The 13,492-nt window shown below is 34.2% G+C and overlaps 1 protein-coding gene across 1 annotated transcript; it reads right to left on the bottom strand.

Moving 5' to 3' along the window:
- Window positions 1-10,436: 10,436 nt before the first annotated feature.
- LOC148549041 (uncharacterized) lies at window positions 10,437-12,086 on the bottom strand. Its single transcript, XM_088495681.1, has 2 exons — window positions 11,498-12,086; window positions 10,437-10,810 (listed from the first exon to the last, which is right to left on the bottom strand). Exons 1-2 carry the CDS (start codon window positions 12,084-12,086, stop codon window positions 10,437-10,439), a joined length of 963 nt encoding a protein of 320 aa, XP_088351807.1.
- Between the last annotated feature and the right edge of the window lie 1,406 nt (window positions 12,087-13,492).

The raw sequence follows: 13,492 nt of genomic DNA on the forward strand, positions 1-13,492 counted from the left end.
ACTCAAAGCACAGGTTCTTTAATACTCATCTCATCATAATCAATCCTTTCCAAGTCTCCAACTAATCACTAGTTCTCAATATTATTATCTCAATACTCTTCCAAACCACTCAAGTCATTCCAACCACAGGACTTCTCAAGCCTAAGTCTCCGTCTAATAAAATAAAAAGTAAATCACCCAACTCAAGTTATCTAAACCATTTCCACTAGCCTCAAAGCCTAACTACTAGCTAAGAGCCTTAAATAGAAGTTAAAGAAGTTTAGAAAGCTAGAGAACCTTTAAAAAATGAAGAACAACAATTTTTTAGCAAAACAAGGGTTATTTATACGCACACGTTGAAGAAAGCGTGTCCGCGTACGCGAGTGTTCCAACCCAAATGGAATGCTCGTGTCGCATGTTAAAATCTCGTGTATGCATGGTAAAATTTGAGCTTCCACGTGTGCATGTAGTGCCCAAATACGCAAGACTCCCAGGTAGTGGAGAATGCCCGTGTCACGGGCACTGTGTCGCGTATGCATGCTGCATCGGACTTAGAAAATTTAAAGCTGCAGAATTTCCAATTTTTAGACCGAACTTCCGACGCTCATAACTTCCTCTACAGAACTCTATTTTCCTCAAACTTTATATTATTTTAAAGCTCTTAAAATCATATTTAATTTAAAATAAAGATCACTCAATTTCAAGGTTTGAGGCTCAATTTATGATCCGCCAAAGTTCATTAAAAACAAGTTTTACAAAACCATGGAACATTCTCTAGTTTCCAAAACCAAACCAAACAAAACACACCCAAATCAACCCAAATATCCATAGTGAACACTCTCCAACTATTTCTCGATCATTCAATCACTTACACCATTTAATAAACATCTCAACTAACTCCAATTCAACCTAAAACACATCAAATCTCCTCAATATTACCATCAATCATCAATATTACATATATCAAATCTCTCATACAATTAATCCCATTATCATCAATCCATATCAAACCTCAACATATTATCAATGCTCATCATTTATCATTCATGGTTACCATCAATCCCCTTCCACATAATTAATCATCAACATCAACAAATCATAATCAATGCCATTTATCATTATAAATTATCATTCATCATCATATTAGAATCCACTACAATCATATCTCAACACATACATTTTGTCCGTTCTCCACAACATTCTTATACCACAAACACAACCCAAACAAACATATATTCAATTCAATCCTATCTTAAGGTCAACTAGTCTAAGTGTCACGAAACATTACATATTATATAGAGGAAACCGAAACCATACCTTGGCCGATTCCCAATATGCACCAAAACACCAAATTGAGTTCCAAACAAGCCTCAATCACCAACAATAATCCAAAGCTTTGAATCAACTCCAACAATCACAATTTCAAGCTATATACACATACCTTACAACAAATCAACCTAGGGTTCCATATATATAGAAAACCACAATGGATTCGAATATGCTCACCTTACCCAACCTTGATTTGGACAAAAATCAATAGCAATTGGTACCCGATTTTCAATTCTAAATGTTTTCCTAAGTTTTCTACCATTTTTATTATTCTCACACAGTACCAGACAGACTTAAGCCGGTACTACCAATTATATTACCGGTACGTATTTTTACGCAATTTTCTGCAAAAAATTACATTTTTACACTCCGAAAAATTCACTGAATTCAAATCTCACTGTTAAATTTTCAAATTAAACTTTCTAAATTTTGAACCTATTCTGGGTGATTAATTTATTTATTTTATATTATTAAACAATCGATTTTAAGTTATGGTTCTTACACTAGTTGCTTCATCGCATTACATGGCAAGATGGCTGTAGTCTCCGAGGACATTGAACAATAATGTGGAGAAGTTCGAGTCAAGGGCGATTGTTCCGCCTAGGTACATAAAAGCCGATTTCATTCATGGTAGAAATTATTATTTGATCTGGAATGCTTTGCAAACACAGCACTTAACTGATTTTGTACAAATTAAGGAAGAATATTATCCCTACCTGGTTAGGACTATTTATAGTAATTTAAACTATGTTGTTCCTAAAAGTGATGGAGAGGATGAGGAAGTAATGCTGCTAATTGAGTTTGATTTAGGGTTACGACATTATAGAGTTACTTTGGAACAATTAGCTGAACAATGGAATTTAGTTTATCACAGGACAAATTTACTGGAGGTATTACGGTAGATGAAGAATCGGGTGAATATGATAGGTTGGTTGGTTTGCAAAGTCTGTAGTATGAAGATCCACACATGGATGCTAGAGGTAATATAAGTTACAGTGGTTTGAGTAATGAGCAGCGTATATTGATGTATTTATTTTTATACGTGTTGATTCAAGAAAACATAACCTGGAATCTTGTTTAACGAAGATATTCTAGTGCTTTAGGCTATGGTGACCAGAAAGGAGATAAACTGGCCTTATTTTATGGTTCATCGTATTCTTGAAATGAAGAGAGAAAAATCAAGTGTTGGTTTAGGATATGCTTGCCAATAGACCAAGATTTTCAAATGGCTTGGAATTGACTTGAGTGAAGAAAAAAGTATCATCTTGATTAATATAGCCAAGATTGATGACAACACTCTAAGACAGATGGGGAAAGATCTAGATGCCCAAGAACCTCAGGTGCAAGCACAACCCCAAGAATTTCCACCACTACTGCCTCCTTTACCAACAATGTAAGATTTGATGGATGAATTGCGAAGCATGAGATTATACATAGAAAGACAATTTGTTGAGATGAGGGATCGTCAAGACAGGCCAACTGAAGCTATCAATCGTCAAGGAGAAGCAATTGACCATTTATACACTAATCTAGGCATCATAAACCCAAGAGGCATCATCCCAAGGCTTAGAGAATGAAGGAAATGTATTGATGAATGAAAAAATTCAGCTAAAGGTGCATAAAATCGTTTGAATTGTACTTAAAATCGATTGACGAATGCTTTTTAGTATGCATTCAATCGATTATTTTGGCGCATGAAATCGATTGAAGTATGCTTGAAATCTTTTAGTATGCATTCAATTGATTGGTATAAGAATGAAATCAATTGAAGTATGCTTGTAATCAATTGTAGTGCAATTCAAATCGATTCCTTGAGGGTTTTTTTTTTAATAAAAAATAGACGTTGGTGTGTTAGCTCGATTGAGAGTAAATATTAATTGATTATTTTGTTCTTTTTATCTTTAGGTATTAGTCATCCGTCCATTTTATTATTATTATCAGATTTGGAGTATTCTCGACTTTAAAAAAAATTATAAATAAGATATGATTATGATAATTTAAAACTCACTTGGTTTAAAATTTAAAAAAGAAACAAGGTAACATCTTATACAATTTCATGACTGTAAAATCAAAAGGCCAGAAAGTATACTTTGATGTGGTTCAAGTTGAAACTCTGCAATTTAAGTAATAAAGTGGATGAATATGACTTTTGAGTTTAAACCAAAGGATAATAATGAGGGGAGCAACTAAAACAAATCTCTAATTTTTATATTCTATTTTGTGATATTAATATATAATAATTAAATTGTAGCTTAAGGATCATGATATTATGATAACTATTGTGCATTTACTTAGGAGTCGAATTAATCAGAAGAAGTCACGAATTATAACGTCGACTAATGAGTTTCAGAACATGCACACAAAACCTTGAGATGCAAAGATAATATTAGTAATCTAGAATATGAAGACACTTTAGTTATTGAGTATTTATTTGTTAACTTTGATGAGTGTACTTCTTTAGTTATTCTTTAATGACTTTTTAAATAGATGTTTTATGCGTTTTGACTTTAGAATTTTCTCTAGTTTTATGAAATATATATATATATATATATATTAGTTTAAAAAATTCTTATTTTTATTATGAAGTAATGTTATTTTTATTTATTATTTCATGTCATACAAATATTATGTCATGTCAATTATATTTTATTTTATACAATTAATTTATTTATAAATAATATTTTTTTATTTTTTTATTTATTTGCATTCTATTTATATGTTTGCATATATTAATATTATTTTCATTCTTTAAATGTTTCCGATATAAATTTATACAAAAAAGATACAGTGACTAATTTAATTTAATTCTTAGTTTTTTTTATATTTTTCAACCCAAAGTCCCTTAAAAATAAATTTGTCATAAATTGTAGTTCTAATAAAAAATTTTATGACTGACCATTAAATTACTGTACATGTTTATGTAACAAGTAAATGCGTCGCAAATTAATTTTATTATGGAGCCACAGTTTGTGCTGGACGGCGTTATGGAGAGGAGGAAAGCTTTACATTGGTATGGTGTCAGTGCACATACAAATCGGACCGAGGGACTTGCCCTAGCCAAATCGGATCGTGCGAGTAGTGGTAAGCACGCGGACCGTCCGATTTGTGGAAGAGTTCTCCACGCGTCGCATGCCCATAGCTCCCCAGGACGGTTCCCCTTTTAACCCCACAAGTCCCCTTCCTATCCTCACTTTTCCCTTACTTCCCCACCCACCGAGTTGCATGCCATCTTCTTCCTCCCTGAAACCTGAAAGCTTGCTGCTTCTCATCCGTGGGCTTCTCCAAAAAATTTGAAAATGTCCCATAAATCAAAACCAAGAAAGATTGATCGGTCGGAACTTTACATTATAAAATATCTCAACTATTCTGATTATGTAAGTTTATTTGTTAATTTTTTTTTATGTTTCATAGTTCTGATTATTATTTTTGAAATTTAGTTAAGTTTATTGTTGTTAGAACTTGAACTGACTGAGTTTATAATTTTATTGATAGAATTTTAGAAATAAATATTTAAAAAAGTGTAAATGTAGTTGATTCTTGTTTAAAATGGTTTATAATATAGGCTGATTTTTTTGTTATGGAAGAGCTAGGTGTGTTATAATATAATAGGTTATAAATAAAATAAAACCGACATTTTTAAAAATTTTTGGAGTAATATTAGAAGTTATAATTAAGTAGTTATAGTTAATTGTAGAAATTTAGGAATATATGTAGTTAGAAATATATATTTTTAATTTGCGTTATTTTTGTGGCTGAGTTTTTGCTAAATATAATGGATTAGTAATAAAAAAAGAGTTTTTTATAAAAAATTTTTAACAATAGTAGAGTTATAGTTAATTAGTTAACTATTATAATTAATTTTAAAAATTTAGGAATACATATTTAAATGAAACTTAGATAAGTGTGTTTAAGTATAATTAATTTTTGTTTACAATTTTGTTCCAATATAATAGATCGGTATTAAAAATTATTTGTTTATAAATTTTTGTAATAATATTATAAAGTAGAGTTAAGTAGTTACTTGTTATAATTAATTTTAACAATTTAAGATTATATGTTTAAATAATAGTTAGAAATATGTGTGCTTAAATGTAATTAATTGAGTCTTGTGGAGAATTTTTTTCAATATAATAGATTAGTAATAAAAATGACTTGTTACCAATTCTGTGTAATAATATTAGTAATAATAATTAATTAGTTAACTTTTATAATTTCGTTCTTTAATTTTGTGGAATAATTTTTTTGGAATAATATTGACAAAAATATGTTATTTTAGGGGAGGTTTTAGTATTATCATTAAAATTATATGTTTTAATTAGATATTTATACATTATGTATGATAGTTGTGTAATCACAATCGTGATTTTGCTATGCGTGTGCAGGGTGAAAGGATGTTGACATGTGATCATCATGTCCCTCCGGATCAGTACAATGAGAGGGTGGAGGAGCATTTACGATCTACTGGTTTTTACCATGTCGCCCAGATTGGAGTTGTTCAATGTCAGAAAGCACTGGTAAACGCTTTAGTGAAAAGGTGGCACCCGGACACACATACCTTTCACCTTCCGGTTGGTGAATGTGCCGTGACACTGGAAGACGTGGCTATGATCTTCGGTCTTCCGACCGATGGTCTTCTAGTGACAGGGATGACTTTGAGTAGTTTCGAAACCTTAGAGGCGGAGTGTCTGCACCAATTTGGAGTTGTACCGGTAAAGTCGCAGTGTCAAGGAAGCGGCATAAAACTTACGTGGCTACGGGATTTAAAAGAATGGTTACAGTTGACTGATGAAAACAGTATACAGGTGTACGTTAAGTGCCACATCATGTTGTTGATCGGTACGATCTTGTTTGGAGACAAGACTGGGGCATCTGTCCACTGGAAGTTTCTGCCTCTTCTCAGTGATTTTACTAGTATTAGACAGTATAGTTGGGGATCAGCATGCCTGGCACACCTGTACAAGAATTTATGCAGGGCATCACGGTTTGACTGTAAGGAAATCGATGGTCCGCTAATACTTCTACTGTGTTAGGCATGGATGCACCTACCGTATCTAGCGCCGGTTCCTAGGGAACCCCGCAGTTTTCCGCTTGCCAACAGCTAACACTATCTTACATTTACCTGGTATCTTCATATTTAGAATCCAATTGTGTTAATGAAATACGTTATATTAGGTGGCGCAACTGGGAGCGTGGAGATCGAGTCTATAAATATCTTAAGCTTGCTCATTTTAGGAAGGCCTTAGATAATCTTGAGGAAAGCCAGGTGTGTTTGCATTAACGTTGTATTTGTGATTTTTTTCCACTCATGTTTTTCTTTAAATTTTTCTTTTTCTGGACTAAATTTATTTATCCTAATCCTTTTTCCCCTTCTTTTAGAGTAATTCTTTGTGCTTATCTTTTTTTTTTTTAATTGGTGTGTATTAGTTGATGTGTGTGATGGATAGTCTTTGATGATAACCAATCAAATCTATTTGTATAATTTATTTAAAATGACTTTTTGCTAACAATTAGTATTCTATAAACATTTATTACAATTATTTATGATAAAAAATTATTACGTTTATTATACATTTATATTTAAATTTTTCCATGTTTTAATTATGTAATACTTAGTGTTTTTAGTCAAATTCTTTGGAGATTAATTTTTTTCCCATTCTCTCTGTAAAAAAACAAGCAAAAAAATAAGTGCGTTTAAAATAAAATTAAATAGAAATGAAAGTTGTCCTTGTTCATACTATATTGTATTGAACCTCAGTAATTTTATTTTGATTATTACTTTTTTATTGTGCTCATTGTTTATTATTATGCTTGATTACTAATAGGAAGGATATAGTTAAGTCATTGGTTAGTTACTAATCATTATTTATTTATTTATTTATTTATTTATTTATTTATTTATTATTATTATTATTATTATTATTATTATTATTATTATTATTATTATTATTAGTTGTTTGGATTTTAATTATTTGTTTGCTTTATTGTTATCAGGTTTTGTGGGTTGCGTATTCTATTGATCGTGTTGATCCAGAAATAATTCCCGTGGACATCTACATGCACTCAGTCATTTGGAGTGCAACGATGCCGTTGGTATCTTTTGAGTGTATTGAATGGCATGCTACGGACAGGTTTAGACGACAGTTCGGTTTCGTTTAGGGAGTTCCTCATCAGGAACGGAATCTAGACCGGGCACACGAAGAAGTCTTAACTGGTCCTAAGAATCTGAACTGGGCCACAGCCATGACTCATTAATTTTGGATAATGCAGTGGACAAACATGTATAATCACATTCTTACTGAGGAACCCATGGGTCCGCAGCAGCCATTAGATACTTATATGTACTGGTACCGTTCAAAGTATGGCGATCACTTGAACTTGTCGTTACTTGTGGACCAAAATGATGTTGAGGGTAACCAGGTTATGGATGATGAAAACGAAGAGCAAGAGCCACAGTCACCGCCACCTCCAACTCCACCTCCACCTCCACCTCCACCGCCACCGCCAGAAGTGCAACCTCAATCCACAAGCCAATATGTACCTCAAATACAGTTTTCTACGTCATTCCCGATGCATCAGCCTCAGTATAACTCAGGAGAGGGAGGTTCTTTTAGCCAGTTGCTTGAGTTCATGGCCTCAGATGCCGGCCAAGCACAATATAGCCATCAGCCCGACTTCATGGCGGGTAGGCATTCATTTGACGCGAGGTATCCATTTTATACCTACTCGGGTGCTTCTGGAGGGTTTGTATCTGGTGATTCTAGTAGGAGTGAGGGCAATCAAGGAGTTCTAAATAGTCAAAACTCGAGCCGTGTTTCGATGACTCTGATTGAAGAAAATGCTAAGACATTTGAGCATGAGACTGATGAGTACTTAGTGGATGAGCCAGAGGACGAGGAAGACAAGGAGGATGAGGAGGAGGAAGAAGATGAAAAATCCCGTAATGATGCAGGTATAAAATTGCTTTACTTTTTCCGTCAATTGATGTTATCATAGCATCGTATTGTTTGTTGGGTAGGATTGATTAAATTATATACTTGTTTGGTCAATTGATGTTGTTATGTTCATGTATGGTATGTTGGTTACGGTTGATTATACTATATACTTGCTTGGATTGATTGTTTTATATGCAGGTGGCACCCGTACTCCAAATGAGACAGGCAAATGCTACAACCTCAGGATTGATTCACCGCGTCGTAGCGCGAGTCGATACACTCCGTCTGTGTTTAAAAAGCCCGCGAAGAAATGCAAGAACATCGTCACCTTTGGAAAGTGGACAGCGAGCAAGTAGTTGTGGTGTAGTTAGTTTTATCTATGTATCAGTTATCTTTCGTCATGTTGTCTGTAACTATTTATGTATGATTGAAGTTTCCTAAGTACCAACTAAGTATTATATATTTCAGTTGATGTTCCTGAATTTCATTAATATTATCATAAAGTACCTTGAAGTAAATAACAATGATTCGATTATCATAAAGTACATTGACATAGGTTACAATGATTCAATTATCGTGCTAGGAGATTGAAACAAGTTATAGTAATTATATTTTGAGAAAGTATATTGAATCCGGGTTACATTGTTTCAGATATCATTCAAGTCTATTGCGTGTTAGGATCAGCACTTGGACCTCCGCCCTGACGGCATCTACTACGACTGTGTCCCTCAGTCCCACATTGCCTACATCGCCTCGGACGCCGAAACATTCGTGTGTCCATCTCATTCAAGAAGCGCGTCATCCTGGGCCGACCTTTGGCAACGCGTCTCAGGTACGGGTTTGGTATGAATCAAGGACCATTGTAAGAAGGCCACATAGTTGGATTCCCGAGTGGCCTAAACCTAGCCTGATAAATGCGTCTAATTTGGTCAATCTTATAAACATCATGCACATACACCTACCAATCTAGTCATTGATTTGCACAACATGCAAACACATGCCGGCAAGGAATCTGGTCCACCTGGAACTCACTACAGTCACATCTTTGACGACAGAGGTCAACAGCATATTCCACTCCACTTGACATCTCACGCACTTCAAAGACCTCATTCTGCCTGTCGAAGCAATTAACCTGAATGTTTCCTGAAGCAAGTTAATTTGCATGAAGTTTGGAGGTCACATGCTCAGAAAAAACATGGCCAGCATTAATCCGAGCCTCTGCCTCGGATCTTTTCCGTGTGAACAACTCATTTAGTCTGTAGAATGTTGCTTTCACAAGTGCAGTGATGGAGAGATTGCGAGCACCCTTCAAGACTGAGTTGATGCATTCGACTAGATTAGTCGTCATGTGACCCCATCCGTAACCTTCATCGAATGCCAACGTATATTGTTCACGGGGAATACGGTTTAACCAATTAGTGTACGCCTCACCCGCTCTCGTAAACGCTGGTAACGCAATTCATACTCGCGAACCGTCCTCGAATATCCTGCTTAGTATCATATACAAAGAATAAGTCTCACGATGTTTACATTGATCGCAGTTTCATTAGTAACAAACTTTGAAGTAATCATTGTTACCTATATTGACGACAAGATTTTGCAGGTACGGTGCCTTGAATTTTCTCAGAAAGTTCGACTCTATATGCCTGATGTAAAATATATGAAAAGCTCTAGGAGGTGACCAAGCTCCGTGACTGCGTTCCACAACTGCATTTATCGACTCATGTGGGTCTGATATAAGCCCCACACCATCCCGAGTCACAACATGTTGACGCAGGTTACTAAGAAAAAAGTGCCACGCATCAGAAGTCTCTCCCTCGACAATAGCAAATGCAATCGGGATGATATTGTTGTTACCATCCTGCGAAACGGCCACTAACAAGCAACCCTTATACTTTCTGTACAAGTGAGTCCCGTCCACCTAGACAACTGGCTTACAATGTCTGAATGCTCTAATGCAGGGGTAATAGCTCCAAAAGACTCGATGCAATACCCGGATATTACTTACCAAGTCATCCCCTTGATATGCTGGCATAGTCTTAAAATGCACGACAGCTGATGGCTCCTTATGACACATGGCCTCGAACCATATGGGCAACGCTTCATAGGATGCTTCCCAACTCCAAATATTTTCTCAACTGACTTTTGCTTAGCCAACCATGCTTTCTAATAACTGACGGTGTAGTTGAACTTTGACTACACTTCTACAATAACTGATTTTACCTTTAAAGAGGGGTCAGCCTCAACCAACGGCTTAATGGCTTCTGTAATTGTATTTGAATCCATCTTTGAATGATCCTGGAAAATGGTTGCTCTAGTACAAGTGTGGCTGCCGTTGTACCTCCTAATAACCCAATAGTACTTTCTGCTAATCATGCTAACTCTGATAAGCCAATCACACCCTGACCCATACTGTGTACACTTTGCATAAAATGTCAACAGCTCCGACTCATACACACGGTAGTCTACAGATCTTCGGAGGGTATACTCCTTCATCGCCTTAATAACAGCTTCCCTGGAACTGAATTCCATCCCCACGGCGAATTCACCATCTGCGACAAAAGGAACTTCTGCCAGGACGGCAGCCATACCATAAGTATTTTAATACACGATTGTTTAATGCCCAAAATTAAATATTAAATAAGTACTCACAACATCAATAATGATATAAATAAGCTATACATTACGTTATTATCTCAATCTCAATTAAATAAAAATACAAACACATTAATACATACTGTTAATTAATACAACTTAACTAAATAACTAAAAATAAATACCAATCTTCCAAATAACTTCTTAAATTCTATAATAAACACTCATTATTAAAACCTAATTAACTAAATAACTAAATAAATACAAATTAACTAACTAAGTAAAAATAAATAGTAATGACCTAAACAACTAAAATTAAATACTATAACAAATGCTAATTATTAAAGCCTAATTAGCTAAATAACTAATTAAACAAAAATAAACTAAATAACTACAAATAATTACTAATCGCCTAAATAATTTCATAAATACTATAATAATTACTCATTAATAAATAAACCCTAATTAACTAAGCAACTAAATAACTAAAAATAAATACCAATCGTCTTAATAACTTCATAAATACTCTAATAAATACTTATTAATTAATACTAATTCACTAAATAACTAAATAAATACTGCACCCTAAATACTAATTAGCTCAAATTATTTTTATCTTAAACTTGACTAAATAAACTATTTTACAAATGCTAAACGAGTACCTGCACTCATATAGTCCGGAAACTCCGGAGCATGCATGGCTTCCAAATCTAAAACTCGCATGAAAGATGGCTCCTCAAATGGCACTTCGTTCGCGAGTGTATTTACAACGTCTGTCACATTCGGAGCCACACTGCCGTCACCTTGATCTTTATCTCCGTCTGGACCAACAACTTCATAATTGCTTTCGAACTCTTCCTCATTGTGACTATTGTAGTCTTCCCGTAAAATATTTCGGTCGGCCTCAGATTGTTCGAATTCAATGTACAACTCGATGAACGAGATTTGAGCACGACTTTCAATATACATTGAAAACATCTCCTGTATGCTCGCTTCGTCTGTTATATATTTCGTCTGAAATTGAACGAATCCACCAAATACTGGTACATGATATCTGTACAAAATACATGATATTTTTCTTGACATCTCCGAATTAATCTTCTCATAAATCACACCTTTAAGCTCTTCAAATGAAATTGTGAACGGAATAACAACATCCAACGGATCTTCACAAACAAATTTTACCCCTTCAGGCGTCTGCAACAAAATCTGACCAAAATAATACACTTTCAAAAGGACTCTATCATCCATTCTTCTCACTCAATTAAATAAACACAAATACTTCACTATGAATTTTTCTCTATCCAAGCCAACCAGCTCAACAACAGACCATGAGAAAGAAGAAGAAGAGAAGTCGAAGAAGATGAAGAATGTTAGATCTGGTCGGCGGATTAAGATTTGCAGACCTTCGCAAGTGTATATATATACACACAAATCGGATCAAAGGACTTCTCTAACCTAATTCAAATATACTATATAATAATGAAAATGGACCATCCGATTTCTTTTAGTGAAAATAAAAAAAATTACTCCTCCACAACTCGGACCCAGCGAGTTGCTCAACCTAAATCCAAAAATTCGTTAACAATGAAAACGGACCATGTGATTATCTTAAAGTAACATAAAAAAAATTTTGTTCATGTACAATTTGCAGGGTCTGATTTCCTTAATGTTATTTTCGTACCTCCTCTCCATGCAAAACGGACCCTCCGATTTGCTCAAAGAAATCTAAATAAGGAAATCGTTGGGTCCGATTTCTTATCACCAACTCTGAGCAAAAAACCTGTCCCACATATTGGTCTAGCTCTTCCTCATCCCATAACCCGGCACAACACACCCAGCTCTTCCATAACCAAAAAAATCAGCCTAAATGCGTAATTGGTTACTTAAATTTATTGGAAATCAAATTGATTTTCTTAAATTTCAATTCAATTAAATCATTCCTTTCTCAAAATTAATAAAAGTGCATCATAAATTCATATTAGTGAAATACTCGAATAATTAAATAATCACCAAATAAATTGACATTTGGATAGTATGACACCTTGTATACAAATAAATTTATATAAAGAAAACCAAACTTACAATTCTTTTTTTCATTGAATAAAGATAGTTACAAATTATAATTAAATGAATCAATATGAATTTAGAGAACACCTTATTGAGGACAAGAACAATAAGAATTTATTAAACATGTATAAAACAAAACAATAGGAGTACAAGTTGAAGCCAAGATTCAGGAGCCATTAATTGATAGCACTGCAAATTTTTCTTATGACTCCAGCTGATCCAGTCAAGGGGAAATATCTCCAATTTTTATCATAGTAGCTGCAAAGTCTGATTTAAAAGTTGTAAGATTTTTACTATACTAGAAAACAAATGAATCTGTAGATCCTCTACTAAACAGAACTTGATCCGATTGAAAAAGACCCTTTTTTTCTGAATCAAGTTATTGAAACAGTTGTTATCAAAAGGCGCACAACAGTGTATTTGTAGTGCGTATAAGCCTTTCCACACAAATGGACATTTGCAACAATATTAAAGAAATGACTGCACAACATCAGTGTAGTAATCGTAAGTATCTAAGCAAGTAAAATAACAGAGCTAGAATTTAATATACTAAGATATGATATATTATAAGATATTCTCCTTATTTC

Source organism: Arachis ipaensis, chromosome B8 (assembly GCF_059453495.1).
Source record: "Arachis ipaensis isolate K30076 ecotype BB chromosome B8, ASM5945349v1, whole genome shotgun sequence".
NCBI classification, from domain to species: domain Eukaryota; kingdom Viridiplantae; phylum Streptophyta; class Magnoliopsida; order Fabales; family Fabaceae; genus Arachis; species Arachis ipaensis.